General features: G+C 41.4%; 1 protein-coding gene across 3 annotated transcripts in view; it reads right to left on the bottom strand.

Moving 5' to 3' along the window:
* PID1 (phosphotyrosine interaction domain containing 1) overlaps positions 1-27,264 on the bottom strand; it is an 87,202-nt gene that overhangs the window by 25,445 nt on the left and 34,493 nt on the right. For all 3 annotated transcript variants that reach the window (XM_065073981.1, XM_065073983.1, XM_005505882.4), the window contains exon 2: positions 26,752-26,898. In XM_065073981.1, the coding sequence (XP_064930053.1) occupies positions 26,752-26,898 (147 nt within the window). The remainder of the gene's footprint in view (positions 1-26,751; positions 26,899-27,264) is intronic.

Below are 27,264 nucleotides of genomic sequence, written 5' to 3'. Positions count from 1 at the left end.
GTTGAATTACTTTGGATTCACATCCAGAAATCTAAGGTCTGAAATGAGCTTGCTTTGTGACTTGGCAGCTGAAAAATTCAATTGATTGTCAGAGGGAAGGTGCATCTTCTTTTGGGATAAAGCCAAGAACTGTAGGCAGAAAAAACAAGACCAGATGTTATCATAGCATAAAGATCTATTGGTTATTAACTCATTTCATTCACGATAAGCTGCTAAACTAAAGCTGTAGCTGTCAGAAATGCTCCTATCCCTATTTCATCCTTGCAGGTTATTTGATTCATCCTGGCCAAATACAAACCATACTGTAATCATGAACAAAGTTGCGATTTAGCCCAGCTCTTCACTTCCATATATTCCATAAAGAACACACAGCAGTCCTAAACATTTTTGTATGGGCTGTTTTATATTATAGCAACTAACATAGTTGCCTTTTTCTCTCAAATCTTTAAGTAATAAATCTCTGTTTCCACAAATGTGTATTATCTCACTGCTGGCCAACATCCCTGACAGCACAGGTAAGTGAAGATGTTTTATACAGTACATAAAATGGGAAATGGGAGATCTATCCTGTGGAAATCAATAAAACCCACACAATTTCACAACTAGGCTTGCAGAGATTCCTCAGGGATCTCCCTGGAGTGTTATGGCTAAGAATTTAAAAACTGAGGATACTGTAAAACCAATACTAAGGTATTTTCCAAGTGGGCAGATAATTTGGGTCATAACATTGCTGTGCTTGGTAAAACACACACTATAGGTAAACAACAAGAGAAACTCATACTGATGTAAGCCTGGCTTATGCTCTTTAACCAGTTCTACACAGCTTTTGACACCCAGCCAACAGAACTGCTACGAGTGGGTCACATCCTCCGCTCCTGCCCACCAGCACCTGCCTCGCAGCCCTGCACCTGGGTACCTCCCTGCACTGCCCTTCCACAGGCGCTCTGCAGTACAGTGCCCTCCTGCACAAAATCTGCTGCAAGGTCTCACTGGTGGCTCAGAGCATGGTCATATCCTCTGTGCCGCCCCCGTCATGTGCAACACAGGGATTTCCCAGGTGGCAGTCTGCAGAAAAACGAGAAGGAGAGCTGCATACTAGCAATTCTGTGCTCAAAGAAACTGCAGAAAGTGGTAGAGAATAGTTTTCATGTTTCCTCATGAGACTGCAGAAGTCGCACAGAAAACTTCTGGCTCCCACTGAGAGAAACTAACTGTGCTTCGCAGATAACGCCTTCAGAAAGAATTGCACAGAAATAGGAATATATTCTGCCATGGACTGTCTGAAGCAGCAGCCTGCCAGCCTGTTCATTGGCAGGCTGGATGAACTGCTGTAGGAAATGCATTGCAGAGGTGAGCCCCAGGCTTCCCCCCTCTTCTCCAGGACAGCCTGAAGCGGTGGAGTGCTGGGATGAGTCGGCATGCAAGGACCACAGCTAGACCACATGCACTGCACTCCTGATGCTCCATTCACACCTGCTCTATGCAATACCAATGGCAAGTTTGACAGAAATCTGCTGGGATTAAGATTTTTTCCTCCACTCTACTACTCAACAGTTCTAAATCTGGCTAGGTTTGACTGTAGTTACCTGCTTCCCCACTGCCTGCTGTGACTGCACAAAGGTACACATGAACAGAGAATCCTTTCCTCCTCCATGCACCAGCCAATGCTGCCTGTCCCTCACAGCCAGCTGAAGCTCTACCCGCCTTTGATGCTCTGCCATTGCCAAACAAAGCCTCCAACAGCATAATCAAAAGATTCCCCAGCTAAGCAGGAAAGCAATTTATCCTTGCAGTTATCAGAGTGCCTCACAAATCTTCCAAACCCCCTTCAAACAGCACTGCATTTGCACTGACAGAAAGAGTAACTGATTCCATTCTGGCAAAGGTGGAAAATTCAGGGACACGTTAGACTGCAGGTTAACGCAGCAGGGATGGGGTGCCCTGAGGAACACCCTCGGTCCTCTCTGGCTCCAGTAACAAAACCATAAATGCTTCACTGCTAAGCTGCTGGAGATGAGCTCCTTGAAATGTAGGTCTTTCATCACAGATGCCTATTTGATAACCGTCAGTCCCTAATGTAAATAACAGATTTCCATTTCAATTGATAAATGCCATTTAGTGTGCATCAAAAGGACCTCTATTGGTAGAAGGGATTAGAAAACGAAGACTTGACTCAAACATGCTTTGAAGCTTTTCCCTGATGAATTTCTTCTCCCAAATCACCATCATTTGCTTATTTTCATCTTCATAAACATTATATTATCCATCAAGTTTGGCAAATTCAGGTACCTTTGGTAGCAACTCTCCTCAGGTGGGGACCCCAGACCGAGGGTTAAACAATGTTTTGCTAATTTTGTATCATCATGAAAAATCAAGGAAAAAAAACTGTGTTTGTGTGACTTTGATGTGAAATTCATTTAAATGAAGAAGTTTAGGCTGAGCTTGGGGCAAAATTAGAAATCCCACATAGAACACAACCACACAGGAAAGCAAATTCAATGGGCTTTGCAGAAATCATTATAGTGATTCAAGCAAAAAAAACCCTAAACAACCCAACATTGTTAACTTGCCGTAAGAATAGCAAAATTACAAAGACAACAGTGAAACATTATCATCAAAACACGTAATCATGAAAGCATTTAGAATTTTTCCTCAAGGCTGCTGCAGCCCAGGTCCCTAGTGGCTCTGTGCACAGAATTTATATTGTCTTCAGCAGGAGACTTTTGTACGTAAAATCACTAACTAAAGGACAAACCTAACAAGGGCAATTCTTGAACCAAAACCCATTTGTTATTTTATGTACTGGTTATAAAGTACAAAGACATTTTCATAACTAATTTGACACCAAATTAATTTGGGGGGGAAAGGAGGAGAGAGACCAAACAAACCCAGAGTAAACTTAGGAATGGAAAATGGAAAGGATTCCATAAAAGTGTTTTTATACCATTGAAACAGGTTTAAAATGTTTATATATAAATAAATACATATACACAAATGCATACATTTACAGAAATACACATACATAACTTTTGAAAAGTCTTCAAAACCAAGCATTACAATAAATTTTCTCAACTACGAGAACTGGAAAGGATACCTAAAATTGTTATGAAAAGAGAAACTAATTTTCCAGAAATACAAAATCGTATGTAAATATATTTTAAAAAATACTACTTCATAACTTCTTCCAGAATTCAGCTTATCTGCTAAATACTCCCATTTCTACTACTTTTCTTTTTCTTGAAACTGTTAGAAAGAAAGACAGCCTACCTCCTTTCTAACTCAGTGAGGAAGAAAGCCATCTGGCCATATGTGACAACACCTACTCTGATATCAGAAACCATATTCTTCTTCATTTTGAAAAGCACCTTTAAAAAATAAATTGCTATACCCTTACTGTGCACTTCAGGACACCTCCTCAGACCAAGAGTTCCTCCCCAGCAGGGCTGAGCCCAGTTGCCTCAACTTGTCACCTCAGCAAAAGAGTGACCCATAGAAGGGACCTGTCTGCCCCACGACTGCAAAGATCCCAGGAAGAAGCATTCATCTCAGTCCACACTGAATTAAGAGATTTGTGGCATTCTAGTTATGGTAGTTTTCAATCTGTGGATGGTTTTTGATACTTCCTGAGACTAGGAGAATGTTAAAATTAAATATTGATTACCCTCAGTGTTTTGTTTAGGAACTGCTCCTTAAATAAGACAAAATTACAGTCAAACCAACCAGGATTTATTCATTTGGGTAGTGCTTTGGGATGAAGCCATTCCACCATTGTGACCCATGGCCACGCTTAAGCTGCAGTTTGGGGAAATGAAACAAGAAGAAAGGGGAAGAGAGGGAAAAAAGAAAAAAAAGAAATTCTAAATGTGGTTGCAATCGGTTACCATGATCCAAAACTGCATGCCAAAGAACACAGAGAACTGACAGCTCATGTTTGCAACCTGCATTGCCCATCAGCCAGAACTTGTTGAAACAGAAACAATGCAGAGCACCCTAAAAGAAGATGTTCTGTGTGTTTGCATTACTGAACATTCATGCAGCCTGCAAACACCACCTCTTCTGGGTGTCTTTTATCCTGCAAAGCAAAAATCTTCAGCAAGACAAAAGGGAAGAAAAGGCCCAAGAACAGGTACAGATGCTCTGTCCACGGGCAGCTCTTACCATGTCCATGGTGCCATGGCCATATTCCTATTGTTGGATACACAGAGGAGTAACATGGAGAAAGTAAACACATAAGTAACACAGATTCTGATGTAAAAATAGTTAATATAAGTCATAATTTTTCTATAAATACCTAATATAAAAACAAATGTGTTTTATTCTAAGCATCATTAAAACATAATGCAGTGCGAGATAAAGTAAATTAGAACGAAATCATGGAAAGCTCAGGATCTAGAAATAGCAGTGTAATTCTGTACCAGATTTTGATTCAGTTACTGCCCTGGAACAACTCCAGGTTTATACCAGCCTGTAAGACTACAGTTTGCAACCACATATGTGAAATCTTCCTTTGAGTCAGTGTAAAGAAACACTACAAAAAGCCTGAAGAATTCCAAGAATCTCTGTACAATGAGAAAGGTGCAAAGGGGAGTCCAAGAATCCTAAGCAAAAGTATTTTTTTTTGTCCAAGTACACACATGTGAAAAAAACACCTCTGAAACAACTGCAGTTTGCAAAACATCAGCACACAGAAGTGCTGAAATTACCTCTCCACACAAAAGCGAAGAGTTTGCAGCTGCTGCCGTAGCCAGTTTTGGTCGGTAAAAACCTGCGTGCTGCACCCCCTCCTCTTCTCCTGCACCTGGAGTGGAGGGAGAAGACAGAGCCATGACCTTTCTGTCTGCTTTTGGCTTTTCAAAGCATAGAGCACCGACTACGGTCTTTCAAAAAAACAAAGCTGCATGTGAAGAACTGAAACTCCTGTTCTTGACAAACTATTCCTTCCAGACCATGTCACAGAAGACTGCCTTCTACTTATTAAAGTAGGTCCATAAGACAAGCTGTATTTCAATCAATATTTTCTGCCCAAAAAATATTTTTCTCTGAGGAGTGTTTTCCCCTAGGAGACTGTCCTATAAGAGCTACCAAATATTGTTTCAAAACTAGAGGTTTTCAGGACCTCAAGTATGATCTTAAAAACCTCCTGCTTCTGGCTTCACAATCTGTTTGGGTGCCAGCCTTAGCAATGGCAGGGTTCGGCCGAGGGCAGGGACAGACGTGCAGACAAACAGCTCAGCACTCCTAGGTGGCACATGCTGGGAAGAAATACCTCAAAGTTGTTGGCAAAGCCCGGGGCAGCAGCAGCCCCTGACCATGGTCCGAGGACAGGCAGCCCCAGCCTCTCCGAGTTGTGTCACTGCAGGATGCTCTCACTCCTTGGTACCATGGGGCTGCAATTTTGCAGTAAATGAGTGATTTCTCATACAAATTTGGAAGGCCATGATGTTTGTCTTGCTTGCTGGTTTGCATATCCAGAAGCAGTAAAAGGCACTTTCACAACTCTGCTCTCAACATGATGGAGAAGCAACAAGCTCCAAAGGAGAGGGGCAAGGAAAACCCTGGATGGCCTAGCAGTCATTTTAATTCAACAAGGAATTGGTAAGAGTACGGGGACCAACCAAAACTCAGCATGCACATCAGACATAAAGGGCATATTCTGCTCAGCTCCAGCCCCTTCATGCCTTACACCAAGCCATGCCCACAAAAGCCAACTCAGGAAAAAAATGAAGTGATGTGACAGTGTGGGTGCCCTTGTTGACTATCCCTTGTTATTCTGTTCATGAAAGCTATCTATAATTCAGCATGCCCAGATGACAGCAAATCAAGAAACACAGCACAAGAGAAAAGCAAAGGACATTTTCTCAAATAAGACAGATGTGTCTAATAACAGTAGCAACAAGAGGAGACTGTGTATAAGCACTGCAGGTTAACAGACTTCTCTGTGAATTCCCTCCTGCCCTATTCATATGTTTGAAAGACAAGAATATAAAATCATCCTGAAGGAAACACTCATCCCAAAATGATGATGTTCTGACAGTTGTCACATAGCTGCATTACCCTTCCCCTCCCTGTGGGCACTCAAAAACTTCTCTCCTGTTTTGCATTGTGTCTAAAGCACATACACAACAGGTTCATACTTATGTGGAAAAAACTGCTTTTTTTGGCAAAGTCTCCTAAATTGCTTCTATAACATCCTACATGTGGAAAAAACTGCTTTTATTGGCAAAGTCTCCTAAATTGCTTCTATAACATCCTACATGTCGTACAGTGCCCCTTGTTTTTTCACCCTTCAGATCACTGTCAGCTCGGCTCTTTGCTGTGCTACGTCAGTTATGGGAGGGGAAAAGAGGGAAGGAGGAGGGTCTGGTTCTGGCTCCAATTCGCTCTTCCCCGAGCAAAGAGCCTGAAAACAGTTTGGGTCCTGCTGCAATATGTGCTATGGAGTTGATGCTGCAGGAATTGTAGGAAAAGCAGCTCTTTCCAGATCAGCTTGGCAACTCAGCAGCAACATGCATCATTAAAAACCCCTATATCTACCTGTACAACCCCCATCTGGGGTGTCATGTTAGGAAGTGTATTATTGCCTGAATGACTGGGAGAAAAATGGTGATTTCATCTGGATTACTTACTTCAAAACTCCTGTAATTATTCATGCTGCAACATACTCAAAAAAACATGCAGCACTGATTACAAAAGAGAATAAATAACACAGTGATGTCCCAGGTTCACAAACCTTACAGAGAAACCAGTCACTGAATTCTACAGTCCACATTGACGAAGGATCTTCTTCTCTTGTCTAATTCCCACACACTCCTTGAAACTGCGTTACTGAACTCATGCACTGGACAAAGAGGTACGCCTGCATGTGTGAAGTAAAACCTTAATAAATCATGAGTCACACAGAGCCTTAGGACAAGGCAGAACGACATAACTAAATTATTTGTAGCTGTTTCATAAGTGGACGCTGACTGTGATCCAAAGATGATGCTTTGGGTCAACGCTGGATGGCTGATTCCTTCCACGCACTAACTCAGGGGCCACTGCCATGTTGAATACGGCCCCATGGTAGAGCCTGAGAACAGTCCCACCATGTCCCGCTCAAGGGGCTGAGACAGTGTCCCCATCCCTGCTCAGTCTGTGGTGGCTGTTGTGACAGTGGCTGGAGCCAAAGACACAAAGACCATTTTTAAACATATTTGTTATGTGTGGTCAGTGTATCTTTACTTCTGTCATCTGTATGGAATTATTGCCCCTTTCAAATTTGAAACCTGGTACATTTTATTTCAAGATGACTTTACAAGTCCTTCTATGTGATATTCATTTCAACAGCACTCTAATATTGCACAATAGTCATATGATCCAGTGTGTGTGTTTTATGAGACAGACATGACACATGAAAATTGAAAACAGGTTCCTCGTCTGGAATACAGAGAGGAACTGCAGGGGAAAAAGGAAAAAAAACAATGAGAGCACGCGCCCAGTGATCAGGGTGGAGGGAAGAAGGGAGGAAAAAACAGGATGAGACATCAGAGTCATTTCATCCTGCCCGGAGTGAAAACAGCTTTCATCAGTATGACAGACAATTCATTTGCATAAATTTACTGCAGAATACAATTGAACTGTGCTGTTGCATTTCAGGACTAGCACTGGAAACAAGGATTGCTGTGCCTATGGTTCAGTCATTTATCAATAATTTAAAATATTCCCTTCTGCCAGAAAAACTCTTTAATTGCTCTTGCACTTCAAATGACCTTTTCTGTAGATATTACATCCAAGGAGGAATAGAGAGAATCAGGCTTTAAATGCACAAAATGTGATGTTTGTTTCATAACCCATAATTCAACTATTTAGTGAAAACTTGCAGGTTATCTTCTGTGGTTGATAATACCCTTCTATATGTTCTGCTTAACATAGAGGACTCAGAGGCATTTTATACATCTCAGCCCTGATGTGAATGCACCCCTCATTCAGACTCACCCTCCATATTGCATGACTGAAGTATTTATAAGACCATCAGCAGGTGCAGTCTTTTTTGTCTGTTTAACTTTGAATACATTTGTATTGCCCTGTATGCATCACATATTATACTGGGAACAGCAGGGGCAGAGCAGGGCACCTCTACCTGAGGAGCGGTGCACAGCAGCTGTAATCTATGAGCTTTTGCAGAGGTCACAGCTGGAAAAGTCGCTTTTACTTTGTCCTGATGTTGCTGGCTGAGATGAAGAGGCTCCTTCCTTTAACCAAGTGTACTTCCTTGGTTAAAGGATTATGAAATCCGGTAATTTTACAAAGTTAGGTAACACAGCAGGTGTTATATTTACAGCTATGTGAGCATGAACGGAAAGACTTGAGGTAATCAAATCTCATGCTTGAAGGATGAGAAGATCCATAAGAAAATCACCCGCTGAGATCAGGCACAAGCTACTTCATCCCACACCCTTTTAAACACTGAATAATTGGCCAGGTGCAGGCACTGTTCTTCTTGTTTACTTTCCAGTTTCTCCTTCAAGGCATCCACTGCTGTAGGTCAAATACAGAACAAGATGATGATCCAGGTCCATTTGTTTTACCCCATATAAGCAAGGTGTGGATGAAATGCAAATACCTCAGCACATACAGATAGTGGGGAGGCAAGCCCAGACTAGTCAAAATGCTTGTACTTCTCTGTATGTCTCAAACACATATCACAGGATTACATGAAACTAAAACCATTCCTCCAAACATGCAAATGATCCTCCACTTTTGCTGCCCCTCTCATTGGTAATATCCCCAATGGTTAGCAACATTCATTAGGTAAACATATGTTGTGTTGTATGGAGGTAAACCGTTTCTCAAATGAGTTCACCTCTGTGGGGTTTTCTGGAACATATAATTTTAAATTAATACCATCACATTCATATGTGTTTTATGAAGGTCTGCCTTTAAAAAATATTTTTAAACATAGATGTTGATTTTATGGGGAACTGAATACCAAGAAACAAATAAGTATAAAAATACATAACAAAAGAACAAAAGCATTTCCTTATAGTGAGAAAAGCCTTTGGAAACAAACTCCTAAGAAGTCACTTTTATAACTTCTGTTCTACAGACTACTTAGGACATGCAATACACAGAACATCAATGGGCTTTGCCTGCATATGCAGTTACCGCAACTGTGGTTGCAATGGAATATTTCCACCGGTAAACAACCACTACTGTGCCCGTTGGGCCTCTTTGCATATGCATATATATATATATAAAAAGCCCCCCACACCACACAACCACCAAACAAGTACTACAAGAAGTATCTGATCACTCTGAATTTTCAAATTGTCTTACTCTGCTTTGCAGCTTCTTCTGTTAACAGCTTTAATGACCAATTTAGCTTGCTTTCTTCTAGTATCCATGTATCCACAAAATGCCATGGTCAGCATCTGCATGTCAAAGGTATGCTACTTAATGGATAGAAAAGGAAAAAACAGACAGGAGTCATAAATGCAGTAGTAGTCTTCACAAAAATCTAACTACTACCAATATCAAAGGAAGATTCATCACGAACTTCAAGTAGGACTAAAAACTGTATCTAAAACTATGATGAAAACAGCAGCTTCCAGACAACAAGAGAACAGGAGAATTGACTGTATGAACAAGAAATAGTATCAGTAAATTGACTTAATTGAATGTACATTCCTTGATAATCAAGATCACCACTGAACCGCTTGCTTCATATTCTCCACTGCTCCTACCACAGAATATCACAGAATGACACAGCCTGTTTTTTCTCATCCTAGAAGAGCAATCAATCTCTATTCAATCTAAAGAAAATGACACAGAAAAAAAGGCAATAACTGATTTTCTTCATGGCACTCTGCAAACAGGAACAAAAGAGCCCTAAGATAGTATTATTTCTGTGGGCTTCAAAAGAAAAAAGAAAGCAATCTTTATAATGTCTGTAATTTATTTTCTTTGTTTTAAAAAAAAAAATAAAAATTGTAAAATTGTTTGTTTGAACCAACATTTTGGAGAATTTGTTAAAGGACTGTTCATAAATATGAAAGTAACATCTCCAGTCAATGCTACTTGTCTAAGACAAATCCATGTTGCTCACAATGCTGCAAAACTGCCTTTCTTGATCTGCTGTGAGGCAGGTGCCCATTTTAGTTGTCTTGAAGGATGCTAAAAATAACACATAGAAAACTGGAGTTGTGCTTGTGTGCATATAACCTTTTGCATGTATATCTTGCCTCCAGAATTTTGTGCTTAAATGTAGACAAATATAACAATGTCTTTCTTACAAAAAAATAAAAGGGAGAGGGAGCAATGCCCACTTTTCATCCCTCCATGTTGAAGTGATACAGGTAAATCAATTTTGATTCACCAAAACTTCAGTAAAATAAATAATTTCATTTATCACCGTAAGGAAACCATGAGGATTTAGTCACGGTACTGATATTGGAGTGTAGTTATATATCCGGCACAATCACTCTCCTACTTTTTCTGTACAGCCCCTGCAAAAGAATTCAGAGATGGGCTGTACTATATGGCCGGGCTCTGTATCCTCAATGCAAAATCTGAACTCTAAAGTCAAGCTGCCTGACCTTACCAATAAGTGATCAGAACAGGAGATCTGTAGGGACACACTTTTAATCATGTGAAACCTGGAACCGCCCTGGTGCCATTCAGTGGGTGTGCAAGGGAGCTGGGCATGGGGACAAGTCAGGGTTCTGGGCATTACTGATACTATATAAGGGGATCAGGACAACAGTGGCCTATACTATCTCACCTTTATGTTTAGAATGGGGAAAATGAAACACTGGATTAAGTTAAGAGTAACATATATATTATTTCTGAGGCATGCATGGCTTTTTGGGGGGTTTCATTTTCTACTGAAGATCCCTGAATTTTACAATTGGGGATAGCAGCCAGAGCTGAATAAGCATCTTAAATATCTTAGATAAATGTTGATTATGTCAAACTGTTCCGGACATGAAAAGACCATTACTTGGTTTGTGCTATACTGCAATGGCCACAGTCATTTATATGATCTAGACACTCAGCAAAAGAAATATAAAACAGATTTCACTCGGTAGAATATGAACAATGTGTCTCCTATATTACATAATATGTTAGAGTTTTCAATGTAGCACTCCTCTCATCTTGGAGAAACTTAAAAGAGTGCTTTATATTGCAGTGGTGGGATATCAGAGCAATTCCATGGGTTTAGCACTGTTGTGGAGTTATTCTGCTATAAAGCGAATAGGGAATTTGCTTATGAATATACAGCACTCTATTAAAAACATCTTTTCATATCTGTATAACCACATAGCACTTTCACCATCACCTGACACATGCACCCTAATATACTTCATGTTATTCAGTGCATCAGCTTTGGGAGAATTAATTGGAAAAATAGCCTTGAGACATGAACCAACACACCAGCTTAATCAAACCCAAAGGTTAAACGACAGGGCATCACCAGCTCATTCACGATGGTGACCCTCATTTATATCAGCTATACCTCCTGTCAGTTGGCAATAAAGAAGCATTGTTCATATCTTGAGGCTACAGTCAGGCATCACTACAGGGTAATTTATCTATATACTGTCTGATTTCAACAGCAGCATGAGATACTAGGGAACTAGGCAGTTTTTTTTATGAATTCACTGCTCTCTTTATAGCCTTCTGAGAGGAAAAAAACACAAAACCAAATCAAACAAAACACCAAAACAACCACCACACCACCACACTAAAACTCCTCCTTATCACCTTGGGATCTTATAGAGAAATGCCCTGCACTTTAGGGGTGACATTTCTGACACTTCCCTCTCAGTTACAGCCAGCAGTCTCTCTCACTTGCTCCCCACCCCACATGTGACAGGGACAAACAACCCAAGCACCATAAAGTTGTGACGCAAGGTCTCATCCAAGGGTCAGATTGTGCCACTGAAGAACTACGGAGTTAGGTACATGTTTGGGTGTTTTAATTGCAGTTTCTTGGCCTTTAAAGACTACTATGGAAAACGGACTGCTGACTGTTTTAAGTGCAAACTTCTGGGAAATTAGTGAAGGACATTTGGACATTTCAAACACGGATCAAATCTGGCACGCCTGCATTTTTGCATGGTCATGCCCTTAGAAGAAGAAAGCATTTATTTAAAAAAAAAAAAAAAATTCAGTCTCTTTTTTCTTGAGAAGAAGGCAAGATTTCCTTTCATGTACTGAGAAATGTCACCCTTTGTCTATGTAATTATCCTAGTACACCAACAATGTACTTGAAGTAGAGAAGTCAATTAATGTACAAATTACTTAATCCTTTATAGTTGTCCATGTAATAAACAACCTTATTTCAATCCCATAAACATCCCTTCATGAAAGTTGTTCTAAAACATACCATATAATCATTGCCATAACTTCCACATTGTATTCTGGTTTCCTTTCTGAGTGAAGGTAGTGCTGCCTTGCAAAGACAGATAGGACAGGACAGAACTGAATTACCTTTGATTCACTGTGCAACTACAGATTAGTCACTTAACCTCTCTGACTTTCAGTCTGCCTGTGGGTATAATCATGCAACTCTGCACAGGATTGTTATGAGGATTAACTAACTGACAGTAAAAGGCTTTGAGACCTGCTCAGTAAAAATTATTTCTATAAAAGTGCATATGCATAAATAGCTAATTGATGCCAGCTGGCCTTTCATCCCAGGCAGCAAAAACAGCTCCTTACCACACACATTTCCTTTAGTGGGCACCAGCAGCATATTTTTTATTTCTAAATTCCTGGGGTTTGCCTTAAAACAAAAAAGCCATTTGATTTTCAGGAATACTGTAATACAATTAGGAGATTGATGCAGTAATGTTTTTGAGTGGTTACCTTGATTAACCCTGCACAGGCAAGAAGTGTAAATATTGCAACACCCTTTGAACGGAGAAGTGAGCCCTGTTTGCAGTGTACAAATGCAGATTCAGGAATTTATATCTCAGAGGGTCTGCAGTGTCCTGTTCATTTCCTATATGAACTTGACAATCGAGTTACAACAGCCCTCGAAATGAAGCAGAAAGCTGCTGTTCCTGGACTGGCTTTATATGACACGGCACCATAGAATTAAAATACATAAGTAATTATTTTTCATTTGATTTTCCCTCTGTGCCATAAACAACAGTGTTTTCTGGAGCCCCTCCCTCAGCTGCAGAAACTTGGATGTGCTCCACCTGCTTATGTTTGCTGAAAGACGCCAGAGGAATTTTCACTTCATCTGTTTCACAGATGCTCAGACTCTTTTCTCAAGACTCGTCATACAAAAATGTCTCCAAAATAATTAGCAGGATTTCAGTCGGCATGACTATGATGGCTGCATGTAAGGTAAAGCTCAGACAGCTCTTAAGAAATTGCAGCTCTGGAATGAGCATCTGGGACCTTAACAGCACTAATTTAAATCTTCTACATGACACATTTATAGTTTTCTATGTAGTCAAAAGGGCAAAGGGGTTAGTATGCAGAAAGCTGCTACAATGTGAGAAACATCATGCACTTTCGTAACTTCTTGCACTCGTACTGACACGAAGGTAATTGCTAATGGAGAGCAAACACGCAAGTTAATTCAAAGGGGGGGTAGGGGGGGTGGGAATTACAGAAGGATCTCTGTAATCACAGTCTCTATATCTCACTCCAAGATAAAATTCACTCTACTGAGGAACTAATTGGAATTAAAATAATCTTATGAAACATGTTGCAAAGTAGTATTTTAATATTCAATTGAAAGATGTACCTCCCTTGGCCATTTGCCTTGCAGCACAAATGTCAAGCAGGGCTCCTGACCATCACAAGCCTATCCCTGCCCCGCTGCTCCTCACCCCTCCCAGCAAGGCACTGTACTGAGTCACAGGCAGGAGATGACGACAGGACTGAAAATAAGGGCACGCTAACAAAGAGACAGCAAAAGTGTCTCATGATTGTTCACAAGGCTTACGCTACGAAGTCCAGGGGCTATATTACCTGAACTTCTCTCCTCTGGTTTCACAACAGATTTTCAGAGGGGCCTCTAGTGTCACAGTGGAGGACTCAAATTGAAACTCTTTTGTCTGAAATGACAGGAATTTAATTCCCACTGCATAAACTCTTGATGACAGTATTTCACATGGCCACAAGTTACCAATGTCTGGTTTCAGGCCTACAGAGACACACAAGCCTCCTTGAAAGGACCAGCCAGGTGGACCCAAGGAAAGGGATGGCTGCTCTGGCCTTCCCTACACCCAAAGACACCCCAGACAGCTCTCCTCTCTTTTGTTTCTTTTTGCAGGAGTAGGAAGGCTCTACTGCTGTTGACTGAAGTTATCAAGACGACAGAGGTTGAAGAAAAGCTGCAGGTGCTTGCACTGCATCCCTCAGCCACAGGCAGCTGCCTATTTTGGAGATGGCAACAGATGGCAAAAGTACACAGGATCCTCGGGATTTGTCCTGTACCAGTCCCAGCTCCTTGTTGTGGGGCATTTCTGGGGCCTGGGGAAACCTGGGACCGGTGTGGGTCTTTGGAGCCTAGAACAAGGCCGGACATGTCCTCACCCTCCTCTGTTCCCAGGTGGCAGAAAGGACCACCCAGCCCTAAAAGATGGGGTCACCTGAAGGTGGCAAGCACACAGAAAACACCCTCACTCCACTTGACAAGGCCAGCAGCCACCGAGAATCAACCAGCCCCAGCACAGCCCTGAGGCAGAGCCCAGCAAGGGGCCTGGGGCAGCCCTGTCCCAACAGATAGGGCGAGCAGGCCAGAGAAGCGCACAGAAATCCCAAATCCATGGTCTGTTTGATTTCCATTTATTTACTAATTTAAACCCAAGTTCATTTGCCTATGACATTACCACACACAGAACCTGGAAAGTTGACACAACCACAGCTGCTGAGCAGAACCAGGCCACAGAAATCTCACCATATGGTTTTTGTGCCAGATTTTATTTAGTCTTCCCCCCCACTCAAAAAAAGATCACATTTGCACCTTATGTAAATATGCACGAGAGCATTCAGTCGTGCAACACATCAGTGTCAGCCAGCGGCAGTGTGAAGCCATGCCTGGCTGCTGGGGCTGGGCGGGAGGTCACGCGAGTTCCTCGGGGGCTGAATCAGTTAAAGGAACCCACTGAGACACCGAGCAGCACCACCCAGCCCGGGGATGCCCAGGCGCCATGCCACACATCCCACGGGGAGCTGCTGAGGGATGGGGGAGGTGGGACTTCAGGGGTGGCCAGTGCCCAGGCGGCCACATCCTGCCTCAGAGCAGTGGCATGGAGGTGTCAATGGAGACGTACCTCCCACTCCAGACAACATTCACGCACCCACGCGATGTTAAAACCCCTTCAGAGCACAGCTACAGCAACAGCCGTATGCTAGTCCCCTGCTTTCAGACAAGTTTCACCCTGGAGATGCACACTGTTGGCATGAAAATGATAACACTGTAACAAAAACCTATATACACAGATAAGGAAAGCCTTGCAGAACAAAAGCCTTAGAGCAGTTAATCAGTAAGTCACTGATAATTAAAGTCATTCAGTTTATCCTCTGTATTTCTAAGGAAGTGCTGTAAACTATTCCAAACTTAAATTATATATATGAGATTAGATGTGTATCATATTTCCCACTTGGGAATGCAGAGTCACACAATTTGTTTGGCCTTCTATGAAGACCTTCAAATGCAACCCAAGGAAAAGCTCTGGGGTTAAAACACACCTTTCTTTAAATTACTGTCAAGCTGTTTCATAAAAAAAATTTCAAGAATTACTTAATATTTTTAACACTTCTGCCTAATAACAAATGACAAAAAGCACTGGTCCATATATGCTGTACTAAACTACTTTGATTTCATTAACAGACCACTTTCAGTCATTAAGAATCCCAAGCCACATGTCAAACTAAAAGGCCATGGCATTGTCAAAATAACCATGACACACATATTATCTTACTTTATTTTGTCTTTTCCTTATCACTGCTCCCAGTTTAATACTCTACCAATCTTTACACAGATGATACTTCTCTGATCTTGCAGGTATTAATTTAACTCTGCTTCTGACTTTAAACTTGCTTTTTCCCCTCCTATTTTCTCTCTGCTACTGAAAAACAAATTGGAGGACAGGGGTAAACCACAACACACACCGAAATAAAACAAGACCCCGAGGATGAAAAAAAAATCCCACCAAATAACTTCTCATTAACAAATCTTTCTCAAACAGTTCAATGACTCTTCAGTGAATTTTATGTTGTACAGTTATAAAGACACTTTCAACTTGCTCTTCTTCCAAAATTTACTCATTTAAGTTAGTTTCCTTCTACTTGAAATGTTTGTGTATGGGCACTTATTAAATGTAAGGTTATTCACATCTCAAGTTTGTTATTATCAAGTGCAAGTCACTGACATGCCATTTAAATCATGGAGCACTTTAATCAGAAGATCATGTCATCATGGCCTTAGAGGCGAAAAAGGACTGAAGAGCTTAATGAATTAAGACCATCTTCCAGCTGATTAACTCATTAATTTTTTCCTCCAGTATGCTACACTCTAGCAATCAGAAAACAACCTTGATATCTAACAGGCAAATGAAAATCAGCTGCCAAGAAGGGATAGACCATACCCTCGGTGGGTCTAAAACAGTATTCTGTTCCATCAAAGTTAACAGAATGCTACCAATTCAACATTAGCTTTTTATTCACTGATACGACTTGATAAACTTAATTCCAAATGTATATTGCTGTGAAATTCAGTGTATTTTTTTCTGTGACAACATGTATAATTTAATAGGATCTTGCTGGGAAATGGTTAAAGGTGAACACCAGAAATTCTTGAGATAGTAGTCCGAGGGAAGTTCTTAACCTAGGAGCACTTACTGATTTTTCCAAAATAGACTGTAAGCTTCAAGAAAGGAAGCAGATCAGTTTTAAAGAAAGAGTTATGAACTTTAAATTAATTTAAAAAAATCTTTTAATGAAAAAACAAAAAAAATATTATTAGTCTCAGACACAGACATCCAACCCCAGAAATGAAAAAATTTCTTTCATCTTCCAAGTTAATGTATTGACATCACGCTGCATTGCAGACTATATTCCAATAGTATGAGGAGAACAGGATTACTCCTGGGACCAGCAGAATCAGGGGTGCCACACAGAGGACAGACTTTTCTCTGATGATGTAACATTTTTATGATTGCAACATTAATCTACATTCCAGTGGCCTGTGCATCTACGAACATGGCCAACAGTACCTCCTCTACAGAAGGATGGATCTGTAACCCAGTCTCAGCCTCCTCTTTTGCCAATGTCATTTCCTTACTGGGAAGCTTTCAGCACACAGGATCAACCCCAAAATACGAACTTATGGTTTGCAGAACAGTACGGCTGTAAACAGAGATTACGAATTCCTGAGCAGGCTCGTGTTGGCTCAAACTAGTGTGAGCAGTAGCTACCCAGTGCCAAATGCAAATTTTGCAGTATTTTAATGGAAATCAAAGAAACAATATCCATGGCTTCAGGGGAAGAGGCACAAAGAATACCTCCACAGAATAAGCACGCATGTCTTGGGGAAAAGCACGCCTAAAAAGATTTGCCAACACACCTCCCCCTGTGTTTCATGCTGCTGCTGAGCGGGGAGGTGCCCACTGCAGTAATATGAGGGAACAACAGCCACAGAACCAGAAGTTCTTTGATTTTGTTAAAGAATAACTTCATGAGCTATGAAGAAAGGGTGCCACCTCCTCCTGGGAGCCAGTGCACAGCAGGGCCCCTATGCACCGAGGGCCATGGAGAAGCACCAGCTGCCCTGAGCTCCCCTGGGACACGAATCACAGCTCCATCCTCACACCGAGGCAGCCGCACCAAGATAGGAACGTTTCTCAAGGACACACTGGAACAAAACAATTGACAGTGACTGCAGCATCTGCTCGGCATAACCACCATAATAAATTTCAATCTCATTTTAATTTTTATACATCAAAAGCTATTAGGTCTTAGCTATTTGAACCTTAATTATTATGGAAGCAATTAGCTCTCATGACCAGAAGGCTTTGCTTGAACATTTGTGATGAGCACTATATTTTCTACAGCACACACACACAAAAAAAAAAAAAATCCTAACACATCTGTAGCTATCTAGGACCTTACAGTCGCCACTGTGCTTCATATGGGTATCTCAGCCTTCTGCCAGGTTACAAAAGACAGAACTTATAGACACGCACTATATGACATTGTATATTTGTGTAAACGAAGATTACTTCCTAAGAAATTCTGGAAATTTAGAATTTCAACATTTAATTCCCTCCATCTCTAGAGAGATTAAACTGTTTTTAAATATTTAAATATTCTTTGAGAGAAAACTATTTTGGTATGCTATCTCTTATAAAGACAGCCCTAATTAGGCAACAGCTCCAAGTAACAGCAAAAGTGAAATTTCTAGAACTGGTGAAAATACCCTACACATTTGAGTTTCAAGATACAAAAGTATTCCATGGAGTTTTACGAATCAATTGGATTTCATAGATATATATTGCTTTTTAGTACCTTTTTTCAACGCATTACTACTTAGCCGAAGTATGCATTTTAATTCCGAGTCGTCTTAGTTTTCCCATAACACGTTTTATCCACAGTGCAGCATGCCCATGCAGCCTTCCCCCAAGCTTTGGTGAGCTGATATGACCTCGGCATACAGGGCTGCTGGTCGAGAATAGCAGCTGAACAGCAGGGGACAACAGAGCTGTTTTAGAAAGTGTTTTGGGATCTTTCTGGGTGAGAAATACTACACAAGTACAAACAACACATAGTAAAGAGCTACCAAGCATTCACCAGCATGCAGGGCCTGGCCTCCTTGGTACCTCACAAGTTTCCCAGTTGCTTTTATAAGCAAGGGTGAAATCCTGGAATGGCCGGTGCTCATTCTTAACCAAGTCACAAGGAGCATTTTCAATTCCTATATATTTGCTTTTGACACAGTGCTGTTTGGATGTCAGTCACTATCTTGTCCATAACTAATTGAAATATAAACTGTTTAGTGCCTTGTTTTACATTAAGAGGTTTGATTTAGATTACTTCTGCCGATAAACACCATTTGCTCACAAAATTAAGGACTGATGACTTCCAATTCAAGCTTTTGTTGAATCAGAGGCAACTAATAACATCAAAGCTCTGAAGCCAAAGCAAGTGCTTGATTCCAGCCAAAGGGATTTCTATTTATATTAAAAATTCTTTAAAATGGTTTGTGACACACATTCCTAATTAAAATCCAAAAGTAAACCAAAATACACAAAACTATTTTCCTTTAATTAATATACATATATTCAGAGCAAAGTTACTCTACCATACGTAGAAAACAGCCATATACTTTCTCCTGTAAAGGTAGTTAAAGCAGAAACATGAAGCTGACTGAAATACCTGACCATTTTTAGATGGGATGTAAGAACTTCCTGAATAACAAGATGCCCTTTACTTGAACCATGGCTTGAAAAATGTCACCAGTGCAAATGCTAGGAAAAAAAAAAATACCACCAACATATCTGACAGGACACAACTTCCACTGCTTTCAGAATACATTAGTCTTACAATGCCATTTTACCAGTAAGCAAATAAAATTATGCCAAAATACATGCAACGCAGCAAAACTGAGCACTGCAGAAGGCCCTATTTAAAGCAGGCTCAGTTTAAGATTAATTCAATTGCTTTAGCCAATTTATATTCTCCACCTAGGACTCCTGGACTTCAGGAAATGAAGAATTATGACGCTTTAACAACATTCTCCACTTACATCTACCCTTCATATTTCTATTAGCCTCTCCACAGTCATTGAAAGCATAAATCCTCACTGACATAAATGGGCTTTCCATGCATGTAATAAATAAAATCATATGCAAGAGAGGTCCCCTCTGAAGCTTAAAGCCGAGAGCAGCCAGTGCCAAAGACCACGCAGTGTGTACATGGCTCATCCCAGCCTGCCCGCAGTGGAGCCCACAGCAATGGGGTACAGAACAGGACCTTACCATATGGGCATGTTTTGAGAAAGAAATGAGCACATGCAACTCTCCATTTTCAATATTAGAACGAGACTCAGCCAAATTCTTAGAGCACTCTGGGATACAGTCATGTGTGAGGCTTCTGCAAGCAGTTTACTCTTCCTTAACTTTAGTATTAAGCATTTTCTTTTTCATTTCTGTAATACTACACGAAGAAAAAGTAAATGAAATACTTCATCTTCACACAGCATACTTGTTAGGCACTAGTTTATTTGATGCACTTCACTTTTGGAAAACACATCAAAGCCTCTGTATCTCTCGCCAACAAGCACTATATCTAAATATACTGAAGCTATTAAGATTTGCCCCATGCAAGAGTTCACATGTATCCTTTTGCTTCATTTGATGAGGACAGAAAGAAGCAGAAAAACACGCTTCCAATTCACAGTACCAATGCATAATGCTTAAGGATAACAACAGAAGACCTTTAATGAGGCAAGAAGAAAATAAGCCCTATGCTTCACATTCACATTAAACATGGTGGAAAACAGTAGGCTGGGGAGTGATGGTACAAGTTTAGCTTGTCGCACTTGTTTGATTTGTTTCTTTATTAAAGTTAATGGCCATCTTAACATCACAGGCTTACAGAGCAGTAATGAAGACCAGGCAGCTAGCTGAACTTTTATTTACAGCTGGATAAACCTGCACTCAAAACAATCACTCATGACCGTGCTATAGCTGTAAAGAGAATATTTTTATTCAGCTTTATAAGAATGAAGTGAGGTGGTTTTATAAATATGTGCAGCTTCCAACTAGCTATGGTTTCAGTAGACAAAACAGCAATAAATGTTCAAGAGGAGTAGGATTTTTAAATTATGTATGAGAATTTAAGTAAAACACTAGATTATTAACCACCCATTTATGCCACCTGGATTTCCCCATCTCAGAAAGTCTTAGGGCAGATTTTCAGCCCTTTTGAGCCAACGGGACAGTACAAACAGGAAAGAAAACCTCGGTCTCTGGGTATGGAAATGAGAGACAATGTTCACTTTGCATCAATTTTGACTGATTCAGTACCAAGACACACAAAACCAACCCACACACAGTAACAGTACGGCAGAGGGGAGCCATTTGCCTAGTTTTCAGCTGGCTGGAGCAAAAGTTTTGGGGCTGGGGAACAATGAAAGGGAAGAGGCATGAGGCTGGGGTTGCAGCAACCAAAACTACACTGTGTGGGCTGCTGGGCTGCGTGAAGCTGGGAGGTTGGTTCTTCAATTTAGGAATTTTCTGACTGTTGAGGGGCCCCTGGGCCCAGAAGGCGTGGAGCACAGTGTCTCCTGAAAGCTAAAGCGATAAGGTATTTGGCCACTACCGTGGCTGAGCTGATTAGGATGGGACACAAATGGCTGAGGTTGCATAGGACAGAAACGTTGAACAAAACAGCCTGGGACAGTCTGATCTAGAAGGAAGAAAAAAAAGTTAAAAAAAAAAGGTAAAATAAAACACAGTCTAAGTTTTTAAGCGCAATGACCAATGAAAGCAGCAACACAGCATTTATGAGTTAGCTGTAGAGGCATGTAGGTTAGAGAAGAAATGGGGTATTTTGCAAGTATGCGGTAAGAGACAGTCCTGATGCAAGGCCTTTGCCATCAAAATTAACAAGGCATAAAACTGAAAATAGGCAGCAATGTCTGAGCAGACATTATACTTAAATTACTCTCTTACACAAAGAATTATAATCAGGCCTAGCATGGCAATTTGAAGACTATGATTTATTTATTAAATAAGTATCCCAATGAGAAACATATTATTTATATGGATAATCATTAGATCACAATCAATATTACTATTCATCCTATAAACTTATGAGTTTTCCTTTGCAGACTAATTTCCAGTCTCTGCTACTGGTGTAAACCCTGATGCTCAAAGCACGTTGAGACAGTTTCACATTGCACTGAGATTTATTAGTAGGGCCCACAGCTGACAGCATGCAGCGTCTCTGACGGTAAAGGTCAGTTTTAAGAAAATAAGAAAAACAGAAGAAAGAAAAAAAGACAAAAGGGAAAATGAAAACTCTAGGCAGCAGCCAGCAAGGCCAGGAGAAGAGCAGCAATGAGGGGAAGATGCTGTGCCAGGGGTTTGGTGAAGGGCAGAGAGCTGCAGCCTGAGGGCAGGAACGCAGGACCTGGGCATCGCACAGCTTAAGGCACCTCAGGCACTGCCCAGCTCTCCCAGGAAACACCTCAAATCCAGTTACTAGGTGGGCAGAAGCATAACAACTTTGGGTGTGTCCCAGAGTTGCAATAGCCAAGTTGGGTGCCAAACCGCTGACACCACACTGTGCCAGGGAGGCCCAGATGCAGCCATGGCCCCTTCCTGACACATACGCACCAAATAAAGAACATCATCACCAGCCCACAGCCAGCCAAGGACAGGAACCGTTTCTTTTTGCTTTGTGAGTGAAGCGATTAAGTTATTCTGAAAGACCAAGCCCCATTTATTTATATTGCTTCTCAGCTATGTGCAAGATTTGATTTGAAAACGTCACTACTATTCTAATGCCATTTACAAATTGCTAAACCAGATTTTAATCAGTCTTCAGCTAAGAGACACAATAGCAGAAATGTCAACATCATACCTTCCACAAAACCTGAACTAATTATCTCACCAATTCAAACCAGTAAAACAGGCAAGCACTGAGTATCATGCCTGCAAATGCTGTTTCATTAATATACATTTTCCTGTTTAATAAAAACTCTTGAGGAGGAATTAGATAGCCTGACTTCCTGACTCAAGTGGATAACAAGGTACTGATTATTGAGCACTGAATTCACTTCGAAGAGCCTTCCAATAGAAAGAAGGGGAAAAAAAAAAAAAAAAGTTAAACCTATGACACTACTTCAAAGATTGCAGGCAGCATTTTTAACCTCTGTCCTTTTGCATTAGTGCAGCAGTGCCTGGAAAAGCTACAGCAGAAGAGAGAGTAATTTAGGCAGTTCCTTTCATGCCACCACCATAGCTCAAAGGGACAGAAATCAAGAAACATTAGAATCAGTGTAAGCCGATTAGGACATTAAGGAAGAATAAACCACACAGAACTTAAACAAAATCTGTTAAAAGGCACAGAAAAAGCACACGTTTCTGAGTAGAAAGCAACTTCTTTTCTGGAGATACTCCAGATTTCCATTTTTCATCTGGTAGTACTTAGCATTGTGATAAGGGAAGAGGAGGTTTCCAGCTGAAACACTAGAGTGCACCGCATTTGACATGAAAGACCTAAAGGCAGGACAGCCACAGTCGAACCAAAATCCTTAGGATCTGAACAAGAATTGACACTCTTACCTACACACACCTAAATCACACTCATGTCTGTGTACAGATATACGCTGTCTTTAAATAAGAGCAAATTAGTAACCTGTCATTGAAAGTATGGTCCAGCTAAGAAGAACGAAAGACTTAGCCTCATTCTTTTTTGTCATTCCCCAGCACAAGCTGGTTTATCTTAAACTGAGATTTGCCATTTACAGGTATACAATAAGCCACTTGGGTTTTTTGGTTCTTCAGAGCGGCTACTGACCATGACACTTGGCACTCCAGCATTCACGAACACTACACCCGTCACAGGGAAGAGGCAAGATGCACACAGGTGTTCAGCCACGGTTGCCAGAGACATGACAACCCTCTGGGCACCACGTCCCACTGTCCTGCCTCAGCTGGAGGAGGGCAAGAAGCTGTGGTTGCCCTGGGGCCAGAGACCTGCCTCTCACTTAATATACACTGTGGCTCCGATGAAAGTAAACAAACCCTCAGGAAAAAGCCAAGAGTCTGAGTATCCCCAAATCCTGCTCTGTTTCAGGCTGTCTGCTGAGTGAGACTGCAACAGTCCAAGCCCAGGGTGCAGGACTGTCACTCCCCGTTTGCAAACAGGACTGGTGAGGAAAGGAGGGGAAGGGGGGCAAGAAGGTGCCTTTTGGGATCTACATCCTCCACGTCAACTCGTCTCACTGAGCAACCAGCACCACAGGCTCCGAAACGTGTGCATCTAAAGGTCTGTGCTGCAAATCACTGCAAATGCTATGTATTTCTCCTGTTCAGTGAAATCATGCCCATGAGTCTGGAAGGGTGGGAATGGTGACAGCACAAACAGGTGAAGCAAGCAGGTGTAGATGTGCAGTAAGAGGAGAAACAAGTCTTAAGCCTTCCGCTGTAAGTAAAAAAAATATATTTCAGGAAACACAATGGCAATAAAGTTGCATAAGATCTGGAACTGGGCAGGAAAGAGAAGCTCTCTGAATTTGTTCAGTTATTTAACTTACCAGATTTTGTGGGGGTTCCCCCTAAATTACTTCAAGCAAGACATTTCTCTGCTGTTCTTAAAACCAACCCATTCAATTACAGAATGACGTTGGATCCCAGCAGAATACCAAATGAAAGAAAAGCGAAGCCTGTCTTGTGATGAAAGGACAAGGAAAAGAGCAATCACATAAAAAACCCAACACCTAGACCTCTGAACAGCAAAGCAATTGCATGTGTCAAGTTCCCATAACAGGATGGTGCCAGCTGAGACTTATGTTAAAACTGTGCAATAAAATCAGATGTCTGGAGTCTCTGTCAGAAGAACAATGCTATTTCATTAATGGGATTACATAGAAAAATTGGAGGGATTTCAGTCGAGAGGAATAAAACGATTAAGGATCAAAAGAGTGTGACTCATGAAAGAAAGTAAAAACTGGATGCTGTGCTCTTGCCTGAAAAGCCCACGTCTCAGAACCAGAGACGCTCAGTGGTACCAGTGACACCAAAGCACCTCCCTTCTTACATCTGGAATAAGAGTGACAAATCAGACACACAGAGCAAAAAACTTGTAGTATAAAATGGTGGCTTTGTTACAGCAACACTGTTGTTGTATCACTCAGCAAGGAACTAATAATCAGTGAGGAAAGAGGAGAGGAAGGCTAGTTACCTATAAACAGCTGGAGGATAGAAGCCCTGTAATGGAAGAATCCATTTAGTCGGGGAGGGGAGGGCGGGGGGGGGGAAAGGAGGAAAAAGAGAGACTGCAGAGGATTTCTTATCCATACGAACACCACATATGCAGAATTATCTTCCCAGGATGGGTATTGGAAATCACAACTGCTGAATCATGTGAAGAGGGACTGGCCACGACCCCAAAAACACCATCATGAGAGTCCAGTGCTGGCAGGAGGTGAACTAGCTGCAGAGGGAAGAAGAGAAACAGGGCAAGCAGAAGAAGGGAAGCATTGTGGCAGCAGATGTTCCCTAGTCACCAATACTATGTTATTATACATTGCAGGAAAAAATAAATGAATAAATGAGATCTCTAAATACAGAAATGAGATTCCCTTCACTGAGGGTTCAAACATCTCTCTGCAGTCCATCTTTTCCAGTTGAAGGCCTGCAGGTTAAGTAAAAAGGTTCATTAAATTCTACACACATTCACAGAGATAAACTGATTTCAGAAAGCATTATTATCTCTGAACTCTCTCTCACCAGGGGTGAAAGCCAGATACTTTGTGAACCATTTTTATGATGGCTAATATTCTCTAAAAATTCATCAATGTCAACCTAGAGGACAAAAGACATCACCGTGGAAGAGTAGATGCTACAAGGTACTGTACAAAGCATATTAGGGTCACTTGCCCTGCATTCCTCTGCATCAGCACAGGGCAGCACTGCTTCAACACCCAGTCTTTTTTCTTTGCTATTGTGGCAGGCAAACAAGTCAGACAAAAATGATGCTTCTCAAGAAGAAACTTTGCTGAGGAAGTGCCAGACCTGAAGGTGCCCAACCAAGTCGTTCACAGCACACCCCTGCCATCCACACAGTGTGCCAAGAGATGCCGGGAACACATCAGGAAGCAATTTCTTCCAACCCCATCTCACATCAGATCTCCCAACAAGGCAGGGTGTGTGTGCACACGTGTGTGTATACACATTGGCACAGGAGGGTGTTAGGACATTTAATTGCATTTTGGACCTTACCCAGTACATGTGGCATCAGGCAATGGCTCTTCTAGAGCTGACACTTTACAGAGCAGTGGAGGCTAAAGCCCAGTTCTCTCAATTTTCACCAAGACCCTCAAGGATGAGTGGATAGTCCCTACAACTGACAGCCAGGCTGGGTGAAGGGCATGTGGCTGCTAAGTCCCAACCAGCAGCACAGGTCTAACTGGTACCCAGCTCAGCGTACATGGCTGCCCGTGGCTCTGCAAGGCTGGGTGAGCTCTGCAGCCAAGGAAAATGGCTCCAACAGAAGATGCAGAGAGCAGATTTGTTTGCTATTTTTATATGGTTTCTTACCACAGAAGAACACACTCAAAGCTCTTAAGCCATTAAACTTTAAAGAAGAGAAGCTTTTTCAGAAACTGTGCTTTGATGTAACTGGGCAAATTCATTTAGTTGCTTAACAAAATCAAAAGCTAAGTCTCTTTTCTGCCCCTCTTTTCCCCTCTCTTAAAAAACAAACAAACAAACAAAAACAAAATAAAACAAAGGCAGTGTTTACAATAGGCAATGTTCATTGCAGGCTGCTAGAAATCCTCCGCAAGTTGCATTGCACCGCACAACTCAAACCTCTTGTTCCTGCAGCCCAAAATTTCTGGTCAGAAATGCCCAATGACTGTTTTGATTTAGAAACTTTACAGTAACAGTAAGAGTTAATGGCATTTCCATAACAACAACGACCATGTCAGTTACTTTGGGCTCTTTAGAGTCCTCACACATACACAGGGCACCTTCACAGTGGTCTGTTCCTTAAGTTTATACTCCCAAGTACCTTGCATCCAGTGTGATTGCGGGTCTTCATGAGGGGAGTTGTGGTACAGAGCTCAATGGCTTCTGGCTCATGGAAGATCACTGTTGGGAGAGGCTCCTTCCGAAGAGTGAGGACATTCAGCTTAGTCTTTAGCATGGTCTGAAAGTGCTAAACAGAGAAAGAAAAGCAGTTAACTTCAGCTCTAGTGCAGAAAAATGAGAGTTACTAGCTGGACATGTCTGTGTGTTACACTTGCTGTTCAGTGCCTTGGAAGTTTCCACGGGGAGAGTTAACAAGTTCTATAACTTGAGACAGTGAACATTCATTATTACTATTAGAGATGTGGAGACTGTTTTTAATTTAAAAAACATGGGATCTGATCACTCCCAGGCACATTATAAAACTGTTCATAGACCAAGATCCTCTACTAATGATCATATGGAGGGAAGAACAGAGGACCAAAGACTATTCAAAGAACTATGGATTCATCCATTCCTGTTTTCTTTCCTCTGTACTCAAATCTCATCCCATTGA

Source organism: Columba livia, chromosome 9 (genome assembly GCF_036013475.1).
Source record: "Columba livia isolate bColLiv1 breed racing homer chromosome 9, bColLiv1.pat.W.v2, whole genome shotgun sequence".
Taxonomy (NCBI): Eukaryota; Metazoa; Chordata; class Aves; order Columbiformes; family Columbidae; genus Columba; species Columba livia.
Note: the sequence above shows the minus strand (reverse complement) of the source record. Positions and strands in the feature narration are given on the sequence as shown.